Raw genomic sequence first — 27,908 nt, forward strand, 5'->3', positions numbered from 1 at the left:
CTCCTTATCTGATACAAGGAAGGGGATGGCTTATACTCAACACATTGCATAATCTAGCCACTCAGGTATAGTGACCCCACCCTCCTTATCTGATACAAGGAAGGGGATGGCTTATACTCAACACATTGCATAATCTAGCCACTCAGGTATAGTGACCCCACCCTCCTTATCTGATACAAGGAAGGGGATGGCTTATACTCAACACATTGCATAATCTAGCCACTCAGGTACGGTGACCCCACCCTCCTTATCTGATACAAGGAAGGGGATGGCTTATACTCAACACATTGCATAATCTAGCCACTCAGGTATAGTGACCCCACCCTCCTTACCTGATACAAGGAAGGGGATGGCTTATACTCAACACATTGCATAATCTAGCCACTCAGGTATAGTGACCCCACCCTCCTTATCTGATACAAGGAAGGGGATGGCTTATACTCAACACATTGCATAATCTAGCCACTCAGGTATAGTGACCCCACCCTCCTTATCTGATACAAGGAAGGGGATGGCTTATACTCAACACATTGCATAATCTAGCCACTCAGGTATAGTGACCCCACCCTCCTTATCTGATACAAGGAAGGGGATGGCTTATACTCAACACATTGCATAATCTAGCCACTCAGGTATAGTGACCCCACCCCTCCTTATCTGATACAAGGAAGGGGATGGCTTATACTCAACACATTGCATAATCTAGCCACTCAGGTGACCTAGAACCTACACACATGATTGAAAAACTGTGTTGAAGAATTGAGTCAGGAAGTACATCCCAATGATCCTGAGTGCGCACACAATGAATTAACTAATTCCTAAGCCATTACAAATCAAAATCTTCCTTATATGAAGATAAAATAATTATAGTATTAAGTAGAACTCTACTTTGGGACACCCCTATTAAGAAGACACTTTTCCATGAAACTAATATATGTTTTAACAATACGGCTAACCCCCTTTCAGGAGACACCCCTATAATCATGAAACACTCTATTGGGTCCTGAAGGTGTCCCCTTAATAGGAGTATTTTTTTTCCCAAATATTGTTTCACTTCTATAATGACTTGCTTTAAATTCTTGTGGTCTTAAATCACCACTACTCAACTTTCATTATGTTTTAAAAATAAACACATGATCCTTCCCAGTTGGCATGATGCTATACTAGGTCACATGACAATGACAATAAACTTGGCAGCAATGCTACATATGCAATTGTGTATATTCATTTAGTATCATTATGCTGTTGGTTACAACCTTTTTTTTTGGTGTTGAAATATTTTTATTATCTAAGTATCAGCCAAGTGTTGGAAATTAGTACAATGTCACTACAGTTGATTATATACAGCAAAAGGTTTGATTTAATGTTTTTTTCAGTTGAATTTTCCAGTTTATACTGAGAATTGTTAAATTCTCTCATTTTTAGTTTTGTTACATTCCAATCATTTACTTGCATTTGTTCATCATTAAAAACATTGGATGGGTATCTTCCCAATTTTATATTTAATTATTCAAATTTATGTTTATATTTCTAGGCATTGTCGTGTATAAATGTTGATCTTGGAAATCTGTTAATTACCTTATTTCAAGAAACACTCAGAGTACCACTGAAGCAGAAAGTTAACGGTAGGTTTGAATTAATCAATTCAATTAATTTTTTTTAATAGTTTCTATAGATAGATAGAATCTATTTAGTGTTTTTGTTTTATTAAATCTATTTATAGGTTTTCTTTATCTTTCAGAAAAATCTCACTGGGTTCCCCACGTTAGCTGTTGTTTCCCACAGCAAAAGGGGATTCCCCATAGACGCCTAAGTTCAATCCATCAAGGCCGAAATTGTCGCAAGTTTTCATTTATGGCATCCGCTGGCTGGCAGTATGGCGCCCGGAGGAGGAAGTCCCGACAGAGAAAAGGAGAGGATAGCACTGAATCAGAAGGAGAAACCAAACAAAGAAGAATACCTTATGAATTATTGAAAGAACCATCGGGTCAATTCCTGCACACATGTAAAAAAAGTAGCGTCGTTCAACCGAATTACAAAGTGGATCAAAAAACAGGTGTGGTTCTTCTGGAAGAGACAAATGCTTTTGATCTCTGTCTGGTTTTGTTATCACTTCTGGAGAAACTCTGTGCCAACGAGTTGCTTAGCAACACAAACAGGACTAGTCTGTCAATTGTTCTTGTGCCACAGATGATGCAGATTTTGTTGTTTCTGAAAGAGTTTAATTTTGAACAGAAAATGAGTGTAGAAGGATTCGAACTTGGTAAGGGATGGAATCAGGATGAGGTCCTGCCAACATTACAACGATTAGTTTTTAGAGTTCTGCTGAAGCTCTGCCACACTGTTGGTTCAAATGTTGATGGTGCTACAAGAATTTCATCAACAAAAACATTAACTTCTCTTTTACAAATTGCTCAGCGAATTATGAAAGAGATCGATGGATCTAAACCATTTGAAAGCTCTTATGAGACATCAGATGATGATGCCGAGGTCTTTACTGATGCCAAGCAAGAATTATCAACCAAAAATGAAACGGTGTCATTTAACTTTGTGTATCTTTCGGAAATATTACAAGGAGTGTTAGAACTCATAACGTCATTATTGCGTAATTCTACGTCTAACCATACTGTCATTACACATGTTAATGTTCTCATGCAAGAGTTTGAAAATGAGTCTGGTTTTGATCTTCTTGCGAATGTGATCAAAGATCTTGATGAGTGTTTAGTTCTTGGGATCGATAAAGATGGTCAGATTAAAGATATGTTACGGGGACTTATCAGAGGATTATCTATGATGATTACGGCACTTAAGCGAGCTAAGTTAGAGTATATGCACAAAATGCAGTGCCTTAAAAGGACTCACAGGCAGTGTGATTACTCCACCTATATGCACCATCATCACAACATTTACGGCATGAGTTGTACAATTTACCAAGAACAATTACAACACGAACATGATATGCAAACTTTAAAGACAGACTTTGCAAAGAAAGAATCATTACGATCGCAAAGTCTGTCGTCAAACTTGAAATGTTGCGTTTCTCGTGTCACTGAAACTCTTCTCCAACTGTTTATGCAATCAAAATACAAGTTAGTTTTAGCAGGAATTTTATTTGCGATTGAGAACTCTGGGATTTGTTGTTGTATGACACCAGAACAGATTGTTGTGCCGCTTCTTGATAATCTTCCAAAAGTATCTGTACAGTTGAGACCGTACATCTTAAGCATTGTTGCCAAACTGATTTTAGAACAGTTAGGAGGAAATGAGAAATACGATCGAGTTAGTCTTGATATGTGTGCCGAGTGTCAGGAAAGAAGAATGAAAGTTTCATCTTCGATGTCAGAGTTGAAGACTCCTGAAGCATTTGGTTCATCGGACAGCGCCATCAGCAGTGACGGTAGTCTTCCCGAAGATGATACTATCTTCTCAAAATGGAATTTTGTTCACATGTACAGAACTTTTCTTACTCACAAAGACAGAGTATTGGGGATACAGGTTGCAAGACATTTATACCGTTTAGTTAAACTTGGTGACTTTTCGTTGAAGCAGAGTCTTTACAGAAAGGTTTATTTGCCATGCTTTGAGATGCATACCAAATTAGAGCAAGATGAGATGGACGGGTCTGAACTTGTCGGCACAGAGGTGTTGGAACACTGCTTCTGTGCATTGCCACCACTCCTAACAACCACATCTGCACAGAGTTTGTTCTTGTACCAAGGGGGACTCAACCAGCTTTTGTACCTTCTAAGATTAGAAAACACAAGACCGTATGTCTTGCGGGTTTTTGAGGTTCTGATAATTTCAGAGAGTAGCAATCAGAACCATAAAGATAGAAGTATAGGGAAGGTTACTCCAGATAACAGGTCACACGAAGAAGGATTGTCCTTCTCTACATCCTCAATTTCTGAAAGCTTAAGTAGTCTAACTTCTGAGTCGAATAATGTCATTGAAGCATTTGTTAACGTTCTTCTTAACGTAATTCCAAAAGACGAAGAATCCAAAACGACGGAGGATTTATATGATGCAGATTCACCATTAAACACCAACAGTATACCAAGCTCTTGCTCTAGCAGTAAAACAATGACACCGGTTAATGAAAGTGAAAGCAGTTCTCAAGGAATCCAATCCGATAACTTGCTCCTCTGTCGGAGTAAGAGTCGTTTAGAACAAGCAGCAGATATTTGGCGAAGTGCTATGTATCTGTTGACCCACAGTTCTGGGTTTCAAAAAGAATTTTTCCGATGCCGTGGACCTTGGACTTCGAAATTCCTTCTGCAGGAATCTTTGACTGCAATTGTGAAAGTAAGTCGTGATCTGGATGACATCATTGATAAGAATCCGGCGGAAGCGGACAATACACGGTTTAACATCATTCTCGACTTGCTTGGTTCAACTCTGAGTATTTGCTTAAATTCAGCCACAATCTTCAAAATCAGTTCAGTGGTAAGTCATTTTATTGCCAAACGTTTTAAATGACTTCTGTAGGCAGTAGGTTCTTTGTTGTTACGACATCACTGTCAGGGGAGAATGGCTGTGGTCATGTTACAATGTGAGTTAAAATTGTCAAAACAACAAAGACTATCAGACAATTTAATCACATAAAAGAAAGTAGGAAGCATTTTGCCATTCCCCCCTCCCCCCCTGATTTCTGTGAATGATTTTATAGTTAGGTATGATAAACTCTTTTCAGAATTTGTAGCCCCCATTAAGTTGCCCATTTTAGGCTTTTGAAATTTGTCTTTTACAGGATTTATCAACTACGAGTATCGTTCAGAGAATAAAGCAGACTTTGACGGTATATGGAAATTTACATACAACCATCGGAAAATCATTAATAGAGTGCGTGTTGAACACAGCGTTACTTGCGAACCTTGACCCTCACCGCTTTCAAAACAGTCGAATGTGCTCATTATCGAAGGTAAAGTTATTTTTAGGTCAATATTTGAAATATATTTTGGCACACATGGCATGTCATAGCTATATTTGTGTTGGAATGAACAAAAATAAAAAGAAACTATTCTTACAAGTCTCTATTGCTTATAGTTATTATAATACTGTAATTATATAATTATTTGATTACTTTCAATTACACTTTTAATTTGTACAGAAGAAAAGCCGAAATACATCGTTCAAATGGGAGGATCTTTATGATGTCAGCGACTCGCCCAGTGACTCTGGCGAGGCTTGGTTGACAGGAGCAGCAGGCTATGAAGCCGATAATGAAAAGGATGATAGTCATACAGGTGAGGTCAAAGGTCAAAGGTGAAATTAATATTTTCTCGTGACAACCAACATCAATGGTTAAATAACTTTGCAATAATTTAAAATATTATGTTTTAAGAATTTATTGGTATTGCAACCAGCAGTGTTGAAATATGTTTTAAATATTTATAATAAAAATCAATTAATAACGATTGACAAAATTCTTTGAAAAAACCACATTTGAGGATAATATCATGAATACTGATTGGATGACAACATTTTCACAGATGTTTTCACGTACAATGTTTTTGTCAAGTTTGCATATTTAGACGATTAATTGGCATACGCTTCAAATGGAAAATATTTTTAATAGCCATGTAAGAAAATAAAATATAGAAACTAAAATATTTAAAGAAATACTTTCTACGCTGATTATTAATAATTAATAATAATTAATGTTTTGGGGTGTTCTTGTAACCCAAGAACCAAAGAATAGACATGACAATACACATAGAGGACTGTTTTAAATACTTAAAATTTAGGGAGGACTATACCCCAATCTAATTTTCAAATTGTTCGCAGACTTTGATTCAGTGTAGGTAAAGACTGCTAATCAATAATTAAACCGTTTAAATCACCTTGAGAAATGCTGAAATATTTTCAATTTTAATATATATAAAAAAAATAAGAATGTTAAAACTAAATACAGATTATATCTATATAGACTTGCACTGATGAAGGGCTAGTGTTGCCCGAAAGCTCTGCTACTTTTTCTGGCTGTTTTACTTTGATTTAGCTTTTTGCTTATCTTATTTTGTATCTCCATTGAGATCCAGCCACTTATACCCACAGCATCGTCATTATTTTCAGTAATTTGCCTTTGGATTTATATGGATTGTGATATATACAATTTTTTGCAGAACTGTATTCTGTATTTCACAATAAGATCATATATTTTTATTATGTGTTTTATTATCCCAAGGATGATTGATGGTCCAAGCCATGTACTGGTTGGTTCCTAATCATATACATATACTGCGACTAACACTCTTTTGTTTGTACTGTTGTGTTAGGCGAATCATCCAAAAACCAGGACAATTATCCACAAAGTGGACGGCAACGTGCTCTTCTTTATCCGGAGGTATGCCGTATGGTTCTTGAACTCCTCGCCAATGAGGAAGATCCGGAAAGTCACGATGTTTTGTGTTACGCCCTCAGCCAGTTAGTGTACATCGCCAAAGGTGGCGACTCAAATCGTGTGAAACTTTATATCGATGGAATCGGCGGTACAATATTGCGAAAGTTTACGTGGATTCTCGAAAGGAGGGATAAAAATATACAAGGTTATGATTAATTTTTTTTTATACATTTTTAGTAATTGTTTGCTTCTGAACAGTACCTTTGAGTAAAAAATCCTTGTTTAAACATATGTTTTGTAAAAAATAAATTGAACATTTTGTTGTTGTTGAATAGGTAATTTTAATGATATAACATATTTTAGTTAAAACCAGTAAAACCAGAAAATAAATAGCAATCAGTTTTGTTTCTGACTAAAATGTATTTGTTTATTTTGTCTTTTTTAAAGTGGAATCATTGAAATAAATATGTTTACAACTTGATCAAATTTACAGAATTTAAAACAATATTTTGCATTAACAATATGTGAAATATGGTACAACAATGCTGGTATTGTTTATGAGCAACACCCAATTGCAAACATGTACGAAAATTCAACCCTCAAAATTACAATGGTTCTTCTTGTAATCAATATGGCAGATGGCACTTGTTTTATTACATTGGTTTCTGCATATTTACCACCATCAGCCTCACTGAATAAATACCAGTAATTTTTAAAATATTTTTTGGACTTTAAACACATTTTAGTATACTCAAATTTGTAAGCAGTAACATACGTTGTTTTTGGTTAAAATTCCTGTTTATAAAAATTTGAAATGTCCAATAAAAAATCAAGGTCATGTAATTCAATACTGAAAAATATTTGTCTAAAAAATTAAATTTTTTTTATTCATTACAAAAATTAATTTGATAAAATGCAGACTATATCAATTGTGATTGTTTTTGTTTAGTCGTTCAAGATCTTTTGTTAGAGCTGTTTGCGGTTCTTGTTCAACCATACATGTCTGCCGATGAACTACGTCAATTTCTGCACCTCTTTCAAACTGCAGATCCCCCAGTTGTAAGTTAAACAATTATTATTATTTGATAACTGTAATGTTTTTTTTATTAAATCAAAAATAATAATTTAAGTATTAATAGGCAGTAATAATATGCACATCAAACAAATTATCCATGGTTAACTATAAAACTACATTTATTTTGCCTATCACTAAAGACTTGGCCTAGTTTTGTGGATGGGCTTATAACTGAATTCAATATGATATTACTAATGTAGATAGAATACTGTACAACAAATGAAATCCCATATGAATTTACATAAAGTTGAACAACATTTAGTTTTGATAAATGAGTAAAATTATTTTTTTGCAGGAGTCTTTACTAAACACCTTATTGGAGGTGACAGATAGGATTATCACCCAGCCTACTCACATTCTTTGCTTCCCGGTCTATACGCATGATGTCGCACCAACAAGCTCACCTGGTATGTCGCTCTACCAGAATCCTAGCAGTAACCCTATCCTATGCCCAAGCCTAGATCCATGGAGCATAGCTCCATTGAGGTTGCCACTTCAAAGCCAGCTAAACTGGCCACCGGTAGGGAAAGGTTTTGGCTTAACGATATGGATGAGGGTAGAGGATAAGGAGGTTAAAGAAAAGCCTAATTTTAAGCCTACACGAAATAGACGAACCAACAGATCTTTTAGAAAGTCATCGTCTGATACCGGAAAAACTGACGCCAAGTCTCCGTCAACGCATAACAAGCAATCGTCGTATGAACAGGATGATGTGTCAACTACCAAAAACGTTCAACTTCTCCATATTGTGTCGATTGGGAATTCAGATGGATTAGTTCAAATGTGGGTTGATCCTAAATCCAACTCATTTATTATCAGGTATGTTTTTAATATTCAAAAATCTAACCAATCATTAATACTTATTTAAAGATGTATTGTCCCCTTAAAAATTTTTTCAAATTTGTTGTTGAATATGCCATTTTAATGTAATAGTTATTCACTTTGACCAAAAACTGGATTGAGAAAAAAAATTATTTACCTGAAAAAAATGTAATATAACCATTTCTTTTGTCTTTTTATAAGTGAAATATTTTTTTTTACAAAAGTGAATAACTTTATTAAAACTGCAAAATGGCCTATTTAAGTCTGATTTTATTAATCTTCATTTTTCATGTTTTTGGGGGACAATACATCTTTAATATTTTTTTTTCATTTCATCAATAAACATTTACATAAACAACTTACACAAAACAATCATGTTAAAGAAGAAGGAATTCTTTAATATTGTTTCTCTGTCACATTTTTTTATTTTTATGACAAATTTTTTACGAGAGTTTCGCATGTTAACTGATATTAATAGTTTCATATCATTGTCATATGATGCGTCATCTGGTTTCTATTGCCTCTATTAATATTTATCGTGCTAAGATATTCAATATTTATAGTTTACACATACTTAAGATTGTCAGTAGACTCTCATCTTACAGAATTACTTTACTGTAAGAATCGCAACTTACACCTAACAAGGTGGGAAGGGGGTGAAGTGCCCTTTTCAAACTAGAGATCAGCAGTGAAAATATGGTAGGCCTAGCCATGAAGATAGAAAAATATCTCTATGGCCTAAATAGCCAGCCTACAGTAGCTCATGATAGGCCTAACCAAAGAGATATCATATCTCTTTGGCCTAACTAGCCTAGCTCATGATATTTTCCTCTTTTGTAGAAAAATGAAGCCCCTGTAAAAATCCCTAGTTACAGGCTTGCCTAACCCTCTAGAGTATTAATAATATTTTATTTTTAAAGTCACTTAAAGGAAAATCTTTAAACACACATTGATAACTATTTTTTAAACACAATTGTTATTAATTGGTTTATGCTATGTACTTTAAATTATGAAAACATTTTGGAAGAAAATATATGTATCTTTAAGCCATTGAGAGCAAATTGAACTATGAAGGTCAACATTACGTTTGTACTTTTTCAGATAAATAAAGAATATCAAATACAAATATGTAAATCTAATAAAAACTGCACATATTTGATCTATAGTAACTTTATGACATTATTAATATTTAAGATAACATTAAAGCATGATACCCAACCAGATGTTATTTAAAATGTAGTCATGCTTTGATTTTTATTACGCAATAATGTTTTTTGTATCGTCGGCCGTTCACACTTAACTTAAATGAAAACCTTGTCCTACTTATCATTTCTAAATACGTTTATGGAAAATATTTAATTTCATTTTCAATTTATTTCCGCAATATAAGGTATTATACAATAACATTATGATAATATGGCTAGTCAATAGATAAATTGATAACATATAAATACAATGAAAAAAAAAGTAGTTTAGTCGTTGGTGAGGGGGGGGGGGGGTTGTGAGTCAGAAAAACAGAAAGTTTGACTCACCCCAATATATAACATTAAATATGAAAGGGGGAAAAAAATATTTTAAAAAGCGAATCTATTTAATCACTTTATCTGATCTTATCTGTCTTATGAGATATATTTTTAACGTTCAGTATGTTTTTACTTAAGTGAAATGCTTAATAATTAAGGGAAATATCACACATTTGTAAGTGTGATGATATTAAAGACCAATAATGTAGTTGTATGTAGTATATATGTTTGGTAACATGTGTTCACAGAGACAGATTACCCAGACTAAATGCCGTCATTTCACATTTGTTTCACATTAAATTTGTATCGCTATTCGATAAATTTTTATAGGGCATCGGAGACGAGGCAAAATCAATCAAAGTTTCTAGCAGAAAAAGTGATAGAGGTTAACATTAATCCTAGTTACTGGCATCATGTGTCGTTGGCGTATGTGGAAAAGTTTGATGGGCTGAAAGTGGCTGGACATGTAAGTATACTTATACTTTAAAGCTCTGTCTACACTATCAAACTAGATTGACAATAAAGGTGTGATGTACCCAAATATGGTAGTGATATGACATCATTATGTTCATATATGTGCACATCACATTTTTTTGTCACATAAAATTTGATAGTGTGGATAGAGCTTAACACAGTCTCCCCTTTCTCTTTACAACCACCAGTAGTGAGACAAACAAACAAAAAGGGAAAGACAGTAGAAGTCCTTAAGAATCCCATTAAGGGGAAACTTTTGGACCCAACAATTTTCCCTTTAGTAGAGGTATCCCATTTTAAAATAAACAAGTATTTTGACTATACAGGTATATAATGTTTGCTTTTTTTTTATAGATTCAATTGATTATTGATGGTCATAATCAGTATGAAACACTATTAAGATATGAGGTATCAGGACCAGTCAGTCCAGGTCCTGTTAACACATGTTGTCTGCTAGGCCACATGCTCCAGCCTAGTGCTGCCATGCCAGGCCTCTGGCAAATGGGCAATGTCCTCATCTTCAATGGTAAGACATTTCCATTCTATACAATCCACATTTGGTCCATCTATCTTTTAAATCTTATATAATTAAAAAGATAACTTCAATTTTGTATATTATTTATATTCTTTCTTCTTTATTTATCTTTCATTATTATATTCTGTGTTTCCTTTATTTAGATTCACATTTAATGACTAAAGAAACATGCTTCCACCTGCACACAATGGGCCCAGATTATTACACACTAGCAGCCTGTGAGGGCAGTAAACAATCTGCGATGTACAGCCGTCACATTTCGGAGGATGTGCTCAAATCGGGAATAAGTCACGATTTGTTAACAGAAGACCGAGAAATGGATCTCAGGAATCTTAGGGTAATTTTACATTACTAAATTATTTGAATGCTTTTGTTTTTTGTTTCCACTCTTTCAAATCATGTAGAGGTCGGCTTTACCTAGCTTTGTTGATAAGGGGTACACTGTCCTAAATGGTCTGACTGATGACATAACATAATCATGATTTCTTTAAATTTTCTAGGAATGTTTCTTGGCTTCGTTCTCACCATGTGATGGTAACATCTTCAGTTGCTACAAGGCTTCATCTCAGACTCAAAAACCTCTTTCTTGGATGCTGTCTGGTTCGAAAACTCTAACCAATGCCCTTCTTAAGACACCTGTTAGAGTTGAAGTGAACAAACTGTGTTCAATAGAAAGTCATGTTTACAGGGATATGCAGGCAGCTGTCCATGAGTTAGGAGGCATTTCTGTCTTCTTGTATTTGTTTGCCAGGGTAAAGGCAATTCTATAATACATTATTTTTAAGATATACACCTCTCTGAAGGAAAATGGAATAGCCTAGGTTCATAGTCATGACTCAACCTTTTTTTTCAACACAAATCAAAGAAGAGGTCTACTGTAAATTATTAGAATTTAAATTTAAACTGGGTCCCTTAAATAATTTGAAATGTTTTAAATCAAAAATCTAATTTTTCAGGTTGTTGAAAAAACAAGCGATGGTCAGGTTCAAGCCAAAGCTCTTAAAGTTTTATTCCAATTACTCAAGGGCAGCCAGTCATTAGCCAATGATTTCAGGTTAATCTCTGGACCAGCATTGCTAGGCAAAGTTCTTATGTCATCATCTTGCATTGTGGGATATCAGGTTTTGAAGGTAATTATTGTTGGTGAATTATCGTCTTTTTTAGGCATGAAGATTGATTCAGATATTGCCAGCTGCCGGTTGTGTAGACATTGAAATAGTCCCATGTGTATGTGTCTGTTAAGCTCTGTCAACACTACCAAACTTTATGTGACAAAAAAAATGTGATGTGCCCATATATGGACATGATGATGTCATATCACTACCATATTTGAGCATATCACTACCATAGTTGGGCACATCACACTTTTTTGTCAACTAGTTTGATAGTGTAGACAGAGCTTTAAGAAGTAACGATACCTTAATGTGTTAATTTTCTTCCAGATTTTACTGGATTCCTGTTGCAGTGACAGCATCCTAACATATTGTAGCTTAACCAACCAATACAAAGTAAACAAAAACAGCCAGGCTGTCATCAAGTCTAACCATCTACTGGTGTACCTCATTCTGGCCTGGAAGCTATGGGAAAATGCTGAACATGGTGTGTGGGAGACGCTTTACCACGTCATAGAGGTTCTGATACGTGAAGACCACAGACATAGGAGCTTCAACGTTGCTCAGCTTCAAAGCTTGAATATAGTGGATAAGCTTTTAATGATTATTAGGGTAAGTTTTAAAAAGCATAAATCTAATCTGTAGGTCCATGATGTTGATTGTTTATTGTGAATTTGTGCAAAAAAGAACATACACTGTGAACATAAAGACTCGGATACCATGCAGTTGGGATGTACTATAGTGTAAATGGTATTAAAAACTATACCCATTTGCGTGTCTTACAGGAGCAAAATAATGAATCAGTAACTGTGTTTCCGGGTGCTGTGTGTTTCTCTATTGTCAACATTATCAAGGCCATCATGGGAAGCCCACCAGAAACGCACCTCATTGCCGAAGTCTGCGACTTCCTTTTAGCGGTTCATCCAGCAATACAAACGTTCATCTGTCATGCGAAAGCTAGCTTCTATTTCACGCTACACACAGGTACAGTTTTGAAAAAATGTATAAATGTAGTCATCTTCTCTTTAGGAGGAAACTTCATTTTTGAACTTGGCTACTGCTCCACTGGCTCTAGCTTGTGCAATTTTTTTTTTGCATACACAATTTTTTTTTTGTGGCTCTGGTGGTTAAAATGCTTCAATACTCATTCAAAAAAATAAATCTCACTCTCTCAAATGTAGGTTTTCAACAGGATTCGAAGACAATCTTCCAACAGACCAGTCCTCATTACCAGCTGTACAGTGACAACTCCAGTTCACCGTTGACCAGTACTCCAAGAAAGTCTTCCTTAATGCACTCTGAAAGTGTCTCAGAAACTGATAGTAGTAGTTGGGCTCGACAGGAGTCGAATTCAGATGTGCCAGGAACACCTCCAGTAGATGTCAAAGAGAAGGAAGATACTGGCCTGGATGCAGTGGAGAATGGTGTCGAGGAAACTCAATCAAAAGTTGATGGAGATATACTGGTTTCATCATCTGATATAAAGACCCCATCAGGTAAATTTGGAGTGATTTTATGGAAGTTTAATTTCTTAATGTATTGTGTCATCTTAAATTAAAAGTTTAGAAAAAAGCTTTTTAGCTTTCTTGTATTCTTTCTTAATTTTTAGATTTTGTTCTTGATGAATTCCTTGTCATTGCAACTCCAGATACTAACTCTGTCACCTCTTCAGTAGATCTTGACGACTCCAGCAACCTGGTGAACCGTGCCAATTCCAGCTTTGACACCCTCGATGCCAGCTGTATGAAAGAGCTCCAATTGGCGCTGCTTTGTTCTGGTCTTTTGAAGCTTCTCTTCGGTGCAATCATATCGATGCCCGATGCCAGCCGTCAGAAGATCATCGGGATAATTATCAAACCAGACTTACTTCTGGTTCTTGCTCACCATGCCCATAATGATGTCAGAGTTAACATTGTTAAGGTACAGTCTCTCCTCACTCATTCATTCATTCGTAGTTCATAATTTATCTTTCCACCATACATCAATCCATTTACTACTTACCCACCTTTTCGTATTTTCAAAAGTCCAAATACTTGGTAAAAATGATTATCCTTTCCAAGATGTTGATTGGCCAGTTAACTTAAATTTATTTCTGTTTCTTTACTCAGCTTTTGGAGGTGTTCTTCCTCCGAGCTGATGAAGGACAACTTGAAGCTTTTCTAAAAATGCGAGGATTTAACTTATTAGCCAATCAGCTTCATCAATACCCAGCGACTCGGGAATTATTTGAAGCTTGTCTAACAATCACATTTGGTAAACCAGTGGATCTTAGCCAAAGGTATGTTGTATTCTTAAAAGCAATTAAATAAATGTCTTCTGTGTTTTTCTCCTCTCTTTATTCATTTTTTTTATTTCATACTCATTCAACAGCGAGTAACTCAAAAAACAGGATGGATAAACTAGTTTATAATTTATCGTGCTTATAAACTAAGTCTTATTTGAGGCTTAGGGTGTAGAGTTGAAAGAGTCGTGAGTTACAACCCTGGCACTAGGTCAGGATTGAACCCTGGACCTTGGGATAGAAGGCAAGCATGATAACCACCAAGCTACATCTCCACTATTTATGTCACTTGATTGGTTAATTTTGTTTTCTTATTATTTAAATTTAAATATCTTTCAGTTACAACCCAATGGACTTGCAAGACATTGACAACTTCCATCAGATGTCTCTGATCCCAGCTATTGCTCTTCTGGAAAACTGCGTTCATGATCCACCTCTCTGTCACAATGCAGTATGCATGTTCTTACATGTAAGCTAAACATAATAGAACTTAAAACATCATTTGAAAGATGAATCAGCTTAAATAAAATACAGAGGGCCCAGTTATGATCAGTGTGTACTAGTACACCGGGGTAACCCTCTACTTGTCTCGAAAGATGTACTAGGGTCTTTAAAGTGCACATGAGCCGGATGTGTTCACTGGACCTACGGTTTATAGTCCTTACTCGAAAAGACTTGTTCTACCACCAGAACCATGGAGCATGTGAACCTCGAACCCTTGCCGATGTTATGGCTACGTACTTACGGTTCCATTGTCTTAACCGCTTGGCCACTTACTCGCACCCATTCGCATTTATATAGTTTCATATTCATTGGCTTGTGCTTCTTTTTTCTGTTTGTTGTGTTGGTTCTCTTCCGCCTTTCTCTTTTTTTTGGTAAAGCTGATGCAACTTCTTTTAGACACTTTGCTTCGTTGTATCTCCTCTATACATTTGTTATGCCCCCACCCCACCTGAATTTAAATAAAGTGAATTTGATTGTATTACAATTTATTTTTTAAATAGTTGTTTGAAGGAGTGAACACTCTGGCTGTTGTTATGCTGGAAAATGGAATAAATGAAACGTTGTGTAATGTATTGACTGCCCTCTCTACTAAGCCATTGTCGCTAGGTGTTTGCAGTGAAGACTTGAAGCTTTTGATCTCTGACATCCAACATTTTCTAACCTGCATTGTAATACGAGCATGCAGGTAAGACAAAACAAGTGTAATATAAACTAGAACGGCACTTCAGAGAGCGCAAACCTCCGCCTAGGCAAATATGAAAGTCACAGAACCTTTATAAACATTAACATTTTATATTTATATAGCCTGAGTATTCAACAGAACATGGACTATTTTGACGATGTAATGACATTACTCAGCGGGGTAGAGCATGAGCACAACACAACTTATGGTAAGTTTCAAACTGTGATGTGCCCAAATATGGTAGTGATACACTTAAATATGGTACTGATATGACTAAATATGGTAGTGATATGATATAAACATATTTTGCTATATTGCCATACAATATGTCGACTGTTTCTGATTGATTCCATTTCGCAGGTGAACACAGCTTTCCGGTAGAGGTGTTCCATGAAACACAGTGTTACATCGTACGTGAGGTTTTCAGTCACATGCAGGCTACGTCCTGTCAACAGGAATCAGCTGTATCGCGTGTGTGGAAGTCATCTTTTATTAGGAGTATCAGCTATTCAGGTTTGCAATATAATAACAGAAATCATTTATTTATTATTTAAGAATATCAATTAATTGTTTTCAGCATTTTCTCATTTTGTATCTGATTGATATTTTCTTTCTAATCATAACTTATAATAGGCTTTTATACACTTCATATTATAACTTATAATAATCACATTCTAATCGGAGAAGCCATATGATATCCATATATGGTCATGCTCTACCATTTCAAGCCATATGATGTTCATGCTGTGATCATGACAAGCAATATGATAATCATGTGATGTTCATGCAGTGACCATGAAAAGCAATATGATAACTATGTGATGTTCATGCTGTGATCATGAAAAGCAATATGATAACCATGTGATGTTCATGCTGTGATCATGAAAAGCAATATGATAACTATGTGATGTTCATGCTGTGATCATGAAAAGCAATATGATAACCATGTGATGTTCATGCTGTGACCATGAAAAGCAATATGATAACTATGTGATGTTCATGCTGTGACCTTGAAAAGCAATATAAAAATCATGTGATGTTCTAATAATATGACAACCATTTTATCTTCTTTCAATTTCCTTTAAAAAATTTCATCTACTAATTCATGCTTCATCCATGTGTGTTAATTATTTCAGAACGAAAATATGAGGAATCAAAATTCCGCCAGAGGGCGCCTGTTAATACTAATGGACGACCAGGTCTATCATTATTTTCATTCATTCTAATATATCAGTATTCATTGTTTTTTATTTTTGTCAAAAGTTTAATAAGTTATTTCTTTTTTGTAATGAACTAATCATCACCATACTTCCGTAGCAAGACTTTTTTTTTTTTTTTGTAGCAGACTTTACCAGAGGCCATGTTACACATAGCCCATCCCGAGTAAGGTCTCAATCCCAAATGATCGGTTCATCTAAAGAAACTGTGCTGGAACCTCAGTCACAAATTGGAAGCAAGACTAAGGCTGCTCTACCTTTAAGTGAAGGTACAGGAATATTATTTGTACAGAAAATTATTATTTGGTTATGAAACATATAGTGTATGAATTAAATTATTATTTTTTTTTATTTGTGAGACAGGGTTACATCTGTATATGTACTTGCAGCGTAAATTAATACTAGTAGAATAATCAATCGCGAGGCTGGATTTCTAGGAATGGTTATATTTCAATTCAATTTTATTTTTATAAGATACATCATTATGTAATGACAAAAAAAGAAGCAGGGCTTGGAAAAAAAAATTAGAATTCACTTATGCTGGAGAAACTTAAATAAGCCCAGAGGGCTTTAAGGCTAGTTCCACACACATATTTCTCATTGTGTACTATTGTATGCTAACTTTAGTACAATTTGTTTCTTTCTTTCCACAGATCAAAGATACTCGGTCTACCTAGATACAATGTTAAGACTGCAGCGCAATGAAGAGGCCAAAGGTCACAAGAAGCATATTGGTCAACAAGTAGCATCTGAACAAGATATTGTAAAAAGATTCCAACATCTTTGTAAAATTGGTGTGAACCTTTTAATCATGACAGGTAAAGTTAAGAAGGTGTATCTAAAGCTCTGTCTACACTATCAAACTAGTTTGACAAAAAAGTGTGATGTGCCTAAATATGGTAGTGATATGCCCATATATGGTACTGATATGACATCATCATGTCCATATATGGGCACATTACATTTTCATAAAGTTTGATAGTGTAGACAGAGCTTAATGAAAGAGAAAATAAAATAAGTGTTTTCATGAAAGCGCAAGCATCTAATATTTATTATTTAATATTCAATCTAAATACACAAATGAAGAATTTTACTCTATTTTCTCTGAATGTTAGAACCAAAGTTAATTCTACCAAAGTCTCCAGATGCTTTGCTGTGGTCTTCAACTAAGAACCAGCTTGATACTTACCAAGATCTCTTACTTAGTGATTTGTATTCCTTACTGGTCAACAGTCTTATATCCACTATGGTAAGTATGCCAATCGTTAGGCTCTGTCTACACTATCAAACTTTATGTGACAAAAATATGTGATGTGCCCATATGGTAGAGAGAGTTTTAATTGACACAGTTTTAGTGCCAAAGTCCTGCATTGTCAATTACATAGTTTATGTATGTAATCTTTTTACTATCTATCTCTCAAATTTTGTAGGAGCAAAAACGAGGAAAACGATCGCAATGGGAGAGTGTTTTGTGGTCATCACGAGACACGATACGATTACAGCTCAGCCGTTTGTTTATTCACTTGTTGTCGCCACAGCAACCACTACACGCGAGAGTGCTCAGCTTACAAATTGCGACGAAGAAACGAGCCAAGGATTTCTTAGAATATGTCTTGCAACATGAGGTAAGATTTCATCATGAGGTAATTTCCTGAATGATCGTGAAATCAAAACGGTACTTGGTTTGGTCTACTAGCGTTCCTGCTCCCAACTAGTCATCCATACATAGAAGCACTGATGAAGAAAGCCTATCTGGTGGTGACTATAGAATGGTCCCAAGATAACAACTATACTTCGGCTTTAGTTGAAGATTTGAAATTGTTTGTTAGAAATAGAGTACACAATGTTTAACTATATTATTGGATGTAATGATCTTGTTTATAGGTTAGATTGTAATTCTGTAGTAGTTTATCTGTGCTCTTTTAAGTCATATTTACTGTGGTAAATGTCTCAATATTGAAGCAAGCGGTCAAATCTGTTCAACATGCCTATTGCTTGCTCTTGGCAAGATTTTGCTTGATATGCCAAATAAATATTAGTATTATTACTATTCCAAATTTCTCTTTTTCAGCACAACAACTTCACTCATCTCTTCTTATATGATCTTCTAAGTAAGTACAGCTCATTCTTAAGTCCGCAAGAATTACAGCTTGCTCTTACAATACAAAAAATGATGGCTGCCTTAGGATTCGAACATATCCCTCCAGAAACAGAAGACAAACGTGTGTTGGATGAAGTCCACAAGGTAAGAAGAATGAGCCGTTATACACTAAATGTTCTGTTTTATGTATTCTGTGTTATATATTCTGTATGTATGCTTTAGGTGTATGTTTTAGATATTTTATAATCAAACTACTGATTGGTTTTATTTGCAGAGAATGATGTTTGCGAAAAGTGAGATTCGAATTATTAAACATAAATACTTCAGGTCAAAATTATCAGCATTAAGATCAAGAAAGATCCCGAAACAAGAGAGTATACTGAAAGAAGTGTACAACTCGGCTATGGATGTTACACAGGTAGTGAGACCATGTTAAACTATGTATGATAATGCACTATACTTTCGTTAATGGAAAAATATATATGATACTATTCGACAAAATATTTTTTTACAGAGAATCTCCTCCTATCAACATACACTACGGAAAAGGCTCTATGATCATCTGCGTCACATGATAACTCGGACCCTGGATGCAAGGACAGGTTGGCAGGACATCATTCAGCAGCTTGCCCATGAGAGGTCAGTTTTACGTTAATATTAATTGACATATGCCCTGTGGTCATTGAATCGTGAATTAAAAAAAATATGTGGTCTTTCATAATATGTGCCATATAGCCTGAAGCTCTATCTACACTTTCAAACTAGTTTGACCAAAAAAGTATGATGTGCCCAAATATGGTAGTGATATGACATCATATTTATATATAGAAACATCACATTTTTTAGTCATATAAAGATTTGTGACTAAACAATAAAGTTTTTTGGTTTTTTTCAGAGCTGTTTGGTACACTCCAGATTGTTATCCCACTTCTTGGCAACTTGACCCCACCGAGGGTCCAGGTCGTGTTCGTTGTCGACTACAGCGATGTCATCTTGGAATCAGCGATGAGTTCATCTTGGAAGGTTCTCGGAAGAAGTCTAACACGGTTCCTGGATCTCCGCTTGAATACCTCTTTCAGGATGTCATCAATCCTTCTGATGCTGATGAACTGAAGAGAAAACTCCAAGAAAATGAACAAATTAGGTATAGCTTTTGTTTCTTCTAATTTTTCTTCAATTCTTCTGTGTTGGGTTTTTTTTTTGGGTAGATGGAAATCATATTTTATGTGTACTATATTACTTGCCTTTTTACAGTAGCTCATGTGCACTTTAGAGAACCTAGTACATCTTTCGAGACAAGTAGGGGGTTACCCCGGTGTACTAGTACATCACAGCCTCTGATCATAACTGATCCCTCTGGGAGATAAATAATTAGAATATTTTAGTTTTTTTTAAAAGTGTCTTAATTTAATGATTTACTTTAAAAAAATTTTTTTTTATTAACAGACACACTTGTCCCTGTTTAAATGTCACGCCAGCAGCTGAAACACAAGGAGAAATTTTGCTTGGTATGTATTTTTATCATTTTATTTAATACTCTAGTTATTTAGTGTATAGATACTGGAAATAAGTAGAAATGTTGTTTATTATAATCACTCATAATATGTAATGTTATCTAGAATATTTAACTTATTTTGTGTTCTATATTTTGATTGGTCTAAAGGTCTAAATACTATGTACTTTGTTGGAGATGAACCAATCATGGACACCAATGTAACACAAGTTGTTTTAGGAGATCGTGAAGTAATGACCCTGTCATGGTTGTATGAGGACATCAAAGAGATCCTACCTCGATGGAACCAGTTACGTGATAATGCTGTAGAAGTGTTTCTCATAAATGGCAAAACGTTTCTTCTCTCTTTTGAAAATCAAAAGGTATGTATTATGTATTTTAATGTGGATATACTGTACCATGCAAACATGTTGGAATTTCATGCAATAGATTCTGTACATGTGAATATAGCATATAAAATTTGTTATTTAATTTATTTACAATGTTTTACTCTAAAGCTCTGTCTACACTATCAAACTTTATGTGACAAAAAAAAGGAATTGTGTCCATATATGAAGGTGATGATGTCATATCACTACCATATTTAAGCATATCACTACCATATTTGGGCACATCACACTTTTTGGTCAAACTAGTTTGATAGTGTAGACAGAGCTTTAAAAGGCATCCTGGTTAACTTTGTATTATCTCACTTATTGTAGGAAAGAGACATTGTTATTCAGAAGATGATGGCTAAAGATTTACCAAACCTTATTGAGGTTAACGACATATCACTAGTGACCCAAATATGGCGCAATGGTCAAATCACCAACTACGAATACCTTACTCAACTTAATAAGACCGCTGGACGATCGTTTAATGATCTGATGCAATATCCGGTGTTTCCGTTCATCCTTCGTGACTACACGAGTACAGTAATTGATTTGGAGTCGCAGGAAATATACCGTGATTTGGTCAAACCTATTTCTGTACAAACCAACGCAATGGCTTCACGCTTCGTTGAACAATACAAGGTACAATATCTCAACTTTGAAATCTTTTAGCTCATAAAGCTCTGTCTACACTATCAAACTAGTTTGACAAAAAAAGTGTGATGTGCCCAAATATGGTAGTGATATGCCCAAATATGGTAGTGATATGACATCATCATGTCCATATATGGGCACATCACATTAAGTTTGATAGTGTAGACAAGGATCAATGTGCTACTTTTTCTGGAAACATGCCCCCCTTCTTTTAAAATGTTGATTTATGTTTATATTTTGTTAATGCGGGTCTGCTTACAGTACACGGAATATTTTGATAATATTAAGAATTTTACAATATTAATTAAATTGCTTCATGTTATATCCAGTTGCTGAAGGAAGAGTTTCTGAAACAAGAAAGAAATGAAGTTGAGGGCAACCTAATTGGACCATTCCACTATGGCTCACATTATTCAAATAGTGGTACAACCCTACAATACCTGGTACGACTACCACCGTTTACCAAGATGTTTCTACAATACCAAGGTAATCAATCTCAGCCAATCCAATCAAGCTTTATACATTTCAAAGGTCAAACAAGGTCAAAATATTGTAATCTTTATTCACACCGAATTACAGTTGCTCACTTCAAAAATAGTATTCTTTTATTGACTGTTTTTATAGACATCTTTTTGACTGTGTTATTTTTTTAGACAACCACTTTGATATACCTGATCGTACGTTCCACTCGGTTGAGACAGCTTGGCGCCTTTCATCCTTCCAGTCTGCCTCCGATGTAAAAGAACTCATCCCAGAATTCTTTTTCCTTCCTCAGTTTCTTGTTAACAAAGAAGGTAGGTTAAGGTGTTTTTTTTTGGAGGATGTTTTAAGCTCTGCCTACACTATCAAACTAGTTTGACAAAAAAAGTGTGATGTGCCCAAATATGGTAGTGATATTCCCAAATATGGTAGTGATATGACATCATCATGTCCATATATGGGCACATCACATTTTTTTGTCACATAAAGTTTGATAGTTTAGACAGAGCTTTAGGTTGTTTTTTTGTGGGATGGTCCTTAAAATGGAGTGGCCTTTAATTGAAAGGTTTCTTTATGTAGTAGTCTACAGTATAATTGGTGTGTCTATAATAATTGGATAGTTCTTCAAATGGAGAGTATTATTTCTACATATATTGGTCAGATGAACAAGATATGCTATGTATGTATTTTTCTCTTACAGGTTTTAACTTTGGATGCAGACAGAATGGGGAGCGAGTTGACGATGTGACGTTACCTATTTGGTGTCAAGGTAGTCCACGACTGTTTGTCCTCATCCACCGCCAAGCTCTGGAGTCATCTTACGTCTCGCAATTCATCAACAGCTGGATAGATCTTGTGTTTGGCTACAAACAAAAAGGAGACAGCGCTAAGGAGGCTATCAATGTCTTCCATCCGGCCGTAAGTGATTTTTCATCTAAAAAAATCATTCACAACATATAGCCAGATCGAATTAGTTTCCACTTAGTAATATAAAACTCTGTCTATACTATCAAATTGTATGTGACAACAAAATGTGATGTGCCCATATATGGACATGATTATGTTATATCACTACCATATTTGGGCACATCACACTTCTTTTGTCAAACTAGTTTGATAGTGTAGACAGAGCGTAATGAAGCTTGCTACAGTAAATGTAACAATTCAAGTTCTTCATAGTTTAATCTTTGTTTTTGTTTTGTGTGTGTATATAAATACAATTTTGAAAAAAGAAGTTGCTTCAACGTAATTATTTCTAATTTTGTATTTGTTTCAGACTTATTTCGGAATTGATACAACAAAGATGGAAGATCCTCTTAAAAGGCGAGCGTTGGAAACAATGATCAAGACGTATGGTCAGACTCCTAAACAGTTGTTCCGCCAACCTCACCCGCAACGCTTTGAGCGAGAGAAACTGTCTGAAGCAGCAAGTCTGGCAGGCCTAGCACATATGGCATCTAGGAGGATGGGCGCTAAAATTATGACACCTCCTCCCCTTGAAAACACTCAGGTAATTACCCATACAATTTACAAATGTAGTCCTTTCACATTGCTTTGAAGTTAACGCTCTGTCTACACTATCAAAATAATTGAAAAAAAAAAGTATGATGTGCCCAAATATGGTAGTGATATGCTTAAATATGGTAGTGATATGACATCATCATGTCCATATATGGGCATATCACATTTTGTTGTCACATAAAGTTTGATAGTGTAGACAGCTTTAACACACACCAGGGCATTATCACATGTCTTTTGTATGATGTGTGTCCCGGTGTGTGTATGTAAACTCTGGAATTTTGCTAGGCAGTGTAAATGAGATATTATAGTAAAAGTATAGATTTAGACACTATATTTTATTTAAATACTCAACATTTTATTCCTTCTCATAGAGCCCTGTGAGTAGTGTTGAGAACATTCGATGGGGTGGATACGTTGGATCACCAGCCCTCGGTGAGCCTGAAATACGTTTGCAACAAACTTACCCAGTACCAGCGAAACAACTTGTCCCGTTGCCTACAGGAGGCGTTTGTGGTGTATCGGCCAATCACTGCTTACTGGTTATGTACAGTAAGGAGAAGGGTAAGTACCAACTTATGGTCTTAAGTCGTAGTACATTTTGAATTACAAAGACATAAAGTAAAGTAAAAATGTTTACTGTGTGCAAGGCTATTTAGAATGTATGATCCAAGTTAAATTCTCATAAGCTTTGTCTACACTATCACACTTTATGTGATGTGTCCATTATATGGACACGATGACATCATATTACTACCATATTTGGGCACATCACACTTGTTTTGTCAAACTAGTTTGATAGTGTAGACAGAGCTTTATACAGTCGGATGTTTGTAGTATCATGCATGGGGACAAAACATGGTATGTATATACTCTGATTTATTTGATACTGAATGTTATATAGGAGTGAGTGGCGTGAATGCTGTGGATATCAAGTGGTCTGGTATAGCTAGCTGGGATCACCCTGATGGCATCCTACGTCTGAAGCATAAACCAAAGATGGCTTCTGTCAACCTGCTACACACCAACAAGAAAGACAAGGTATGTATTTGTTTCTCATAATCTTAACATTTTTTAATTTCTTTCCAATTCTGAAGCCTTATTCATGATCAGACCAGAGAGTAGACCAGAAAACATACTTTGATTCAGTCATAGTTTTGATGATGGGTGTGTCCTAATAATATAGTATATGTAAATTTGGGATATTGTATGTGACAAGAAACTTGTGATAAGAAATGAAAGAAATGTCCTAATTATATCATATATATTATTGTTATTTTGCCATTATTGAAATTAATAAGTGTTCTTGAAATGAAATATTTTTTTAAATATTCAGATAACATGCTGTAGTTCTGTGACTGATTGCCGTCTCTTACTGACTGGATCTACCTCTGGAATTATCACAGCATACAATACAAAGTATAACCCTGACAAGGTAAATACATAATAGGTCTTTCTATTGGTCATTTATAAAGCTCTGTCTACACTATCAAACTAGTTCGACAAAAAAATGTGATGTGACCAAATATGGTAGTGATATACCCAAATATGGTAGTGATATGACATCATCATGTCCATATATGGGCACATCACATCTTTTTTGTCACATTAAGTTTGATAGTGTAGACAGAGTTTAAGATGTGCATTTGAGGATCTGGTACTTTTTTACTCTTAGAAAAAGCAATGACATAAAATTGTGGTCCGGTGGACATATCTGACTCTGTCTATTATCGGAACCTAAATTATTATATTTTTTTTTTATTATAGCAAGCAAGCATCGAGATTGTTGGAAATAAAGTGTGCCTTTATGGCCACACTGACGTCGTGTCAAGCATTGTAATCTCGCGACCATTTAGCATCATGGTAACCACCAGTCTGGATGGAACTTGCATCATCTGGGATTTGAACCGCCTCTGTTATGTTCAGTCGTTATCAGACCACAACGGGGCAGTGACCACGGCTACCATTAGCAATACTCTAGGAGATATAGCCACAGTAGCAATCCAAGGTACAGTGTGACTATTAACAGCTGTGCTCTGCTTCAATACATTTTATTTAAACTGAGCAGAGAAATCAAACGTCCTGTCATGTATCATATGTATACAATTTTAGAATTTGCTCTCACTATTATTTATCTGCAATTAGTATCACAATGTTTTCTGTTTTTTTTTATAGTACTTTTTAGTAAAATCATTTCTTTATAAAGCTTCTGATATTGATATTTATATATATATGGATATTTATATATATATGCATATTTTAATTTTTTTAACTCTGAGCAAATGAATTTCTTCTTAGGAGATTAATAACATTATTCTGATTCTGAGTGCTATTTCAGCCTGCTGACATGATTGAAAGCACTCACTTACAACATGTGTAGGTTGGGGGATGGGTGTGGAGCCATGGGGTGGGGGGTTCTGTGTGTTGTGGCTTGTACACAAGTAACATTTAATAAGTAAAATCTAACATGCAACTTGATATTATTTCAGAATCAGGATCTTGCTCTCTTCACCTCTGGAACATCAATGGTAACCCAATTGGCAGGATCATATGTGAGATGACCATCTTATGTGTTGCCTTCTCCAATGCTCCCGAAGGCATCTCTGTCAACTCTTTAGCAGCTGGGTGTAGTGATGGATTGATAAGGTTTGTTAAAGCTTGGCTCCCACTAGGAGACAACGCAAGAACGGAAACGCGAGTGATTTGACATCACAAGCAATGCACTATTCAAATTGTCATTGTGTAACTTTCTTGCATGGCATCTACGTCTTTGCTTTGTGTCGCTTTATTCTTTTCTTTTTTTGTTAATGTCCTATAATATTTATTTCATTACAGATTGTGGAGCACATGGGACTTGAGCCTTGTAAGAACTATCTCTTCACCTTCTATTAATCCTATTATAAGGTAAGAATCACCATTATTATACTATTGAAATATTGTGTTTTAAATGATTTAAGTAGTTCAATTCTAGCACTATTTTGATAATAATACAGTGGTCTGGTGGTTTAAACATGCTTTACAATTCCAGGAGCATGGGCTCAGTTCCGGCTTGAGTTAAATACATTAGAAGTATTTAGTGGCCCAATAGCTAGATGGTTTACCGTTCCTAGATTTTGGCTGGCATAGTACAAAAGTTTTCCTCACTCTTTCATACATATTTGATTTTTAAATTCACAGTTTGTGTTATACAGTGGACAGCCATTACTTGTTTTCATGTGATTCTGACGGACTTGTGACTGTATGGGGGCGCAAAGATGAAAACAAAAATAGACTTCCAAAATTTGAAGCCTTTATGGGGTCAATTTAAATTTGTTAAGCATTGAAAATAATTATGGAGTCGAAGATAAGAATGTTATGTTACAGATTATGAGAAAATTTAACAAAATGAACAACGTTTTGAGAATTATTTTAGTATTCTTCTGAAATTATTCTTTCCTCTTTATGAAATAAGAAGTTAAATAGAAATAAGAAATTGATTTTAGGTTTATGAAAAATCTGAAATTTCAATTCAACATAAAATAGCTAACCATGATGTAGATATGATGATAGTCCCTTTATGGCTGTGTTTTCGCAGCCAAAAAAAATTTTCCATTTTTTTTTAACCAATAAAGTGCGCATGATCAGTCATTAACAAACAACTAGATGCCCAATCACATCGCAACAATTTGTCCTTCTGGTAAAAGGTTAATAATGATCCGATTTGAGTGAGATAATTATCTGTAATTTTTCTCGAGTGGAAACGCTTAAACCCTGTTTCCACTGGCAGATTATCGATTAATTTTTATCAGTTAATTTTTGGCTGCGGAAACACGGCCTATAACAGACAATTTACAAGCATCTGCTTTTAAAGTAATTAATAATTAGTAAACATTCAACGATATTTTCTTTATTTATTTATTACCATATTTACTGAGGGTAGCCTATCCTGCTTCAAAATAGAAACTGATCATTTAGGGCCGGCCCTCGATAAAACAAACACAAAACTTGACAAATTAAATGTGAAAATTACAAAGTAAATTACAATATATCCAGTACATTCAAAATTTGAAATTGTTAAAATCGCTGAAGAGGAAACATGTGAAATACCATATCTTACCATATATACATAGTCTACGGTTTTTTTATACCTACTGTTTCTATTCTATACATCACATGTCATGACAACATATTCAAGATAATATATTCAAAAATTTACGATAATTATTGCTCCTGGTGCTGTTTTGAAAACTATAACTTGTTAATACGAGTTTTTTTTATATTAAATATGATTATATAAATATGTATATAGATTGTATAAAATTGTTATATTATCGATTTTTTTTGTTGTGTAAATATTGTATTAAAGAATTATTATGTATTAATATTGAATATTATTACACTGAAAACAGTAAGAATAAATGAATACAGTGTACAATGCAACTGAGTGTATATCAATAATACATTGAACTAACGTCAGTAGACCTACAAGAAAATAAAATGAGTTCTAGGCATAAAAACATTTACTTGCTGTGTGTTGTTTGACACGAAACATTATACTCTGTCTACACTATCAAACTTTATGTGACAAAAAAATGTGATGTGACCATTATAATTATGGACATGATTTTTAAAAGTTTTTTAAAGAGGAACATTCTGTAGGCCATGCCAAAAGTTTTCCAATTATTGGTTGATATTATGTACTTACACGATAACAGAACTTATTCTGT

General features: G+C 34.9%; 1 protein-coding gene across 1 annotated transcript; it reads left to right on the top strand.

Annotated features, from left to right (window-relative positions):
* The first annotated feature begins 660 nt into the window (after positions 1 to 660).
* LOC144851359 (lysosomal-trafficking regulator-like) lies at positions 661 to 27,700 on the top strand. Its single transcript, XM_078708768.1, has 45 exons — positions 661 to 714; positions 1,535 to 1,625; positions 1,742 to 4,443; positions 4,748 to 4,918; positions 5,108 to 5,243; positions 6,276 to 6,545; positions 7,290 to 7,399; positions 7,711 to 8,234; positions 10,091 to 10,226; positions 10,589 to 10,760; positions 10,913 to 11,106; positions 11,270 to 11,521; positions 11,726 to 11,899; positions 12,212 to 12,493; positions 12,667 to 12,865; positions 13,063 to 13,377; positions 13,491 to 13,801; positions 13,990 to 14,159; positions 14,502 to 14,631; positions 15,167 to 15,351; positions 15,471 to 15,556; positions 15,709 to 15,861; positions 16,485 to 16,547; positions 16,691 to 16,834; positions 17,219 to 17,383; positions 17,681 to 17,814; positions 17,996 to 18,190; positions 18,637 to 18,810; positions 18,941 to 19,084; positions 19,181 to 19,305; positions 19,562 to 19,810; positions 20,113 to 20,174; positions 20,330 to 20,541; positions 20,881 to 21,192; positions 21,534 to 21,690; positions 21,858 to 21,998; positions 22,385 to 22,602; positions 22,961 to 23,194; positions 23,577 to 23,766; positions 24,107 to 24,243; positions 24,539 to 24,637; positions 24,970 to 25,210; positions 25,692 to 25,848; positions 26,038 to 26,106; positions 26,380 to 27,700. Exons 3-45 carry the CDS (start codon positions 1,855 to 1,857, stop codon positions 26,507 to 26,509), a joined length of 10,311 nt encoding a protein of 3,436 aa, XP_078564894.1. The 5' UTR covers positions 661 to 714; positions 1,535 to 1,625; positions 1,742 to 1,854; the 3' UTR covers positions 26,510 to 27,700.
* The last annotated feature ends 208 nt before the right edge of the window (positions 27,701 to 27,908 follow it).

Source organism: Antedon bifida, chromosome 9, assembly GCF_963402885.1.
Source record: "Antedon bifida chromosome 9, ecAntBifi1.1, whole genome shotgun sequence".
In the NCBI taxonomy this organism is placed as follows: domain Eukaryota; kingdom Metazoa; phylum Echinodermata; class Crinoidea; order Comatulida; family Antedonidae; genus Antedon; species Antedon bifida.

Excerpts from the sequence above, each read along its gene's own strand:
- LOC144851359 (XM_078708768.1), top strand. The coding sequence starts at position 1,855 with ATGGCATCCGCTGGCTGGCAGTATGGCGCCCGGAGGAGGAAGTCCCGA. Across the intron at positions 14,632-15,166 it reads CAGTATGCATGTTCTTACAT|TTGTTTGAAGGAGTGAACAC; the intron begins GTAAGCTAAACA and ends TTTTTTAAATAG. Across the intron at positions 19,085-19,180 it reads CGGCTATGGATGTTACACAG|AGAATCTCCTCCTATCAACA; the intron begins GTAGTGAGACCA and ends ATTTTTTTACAG.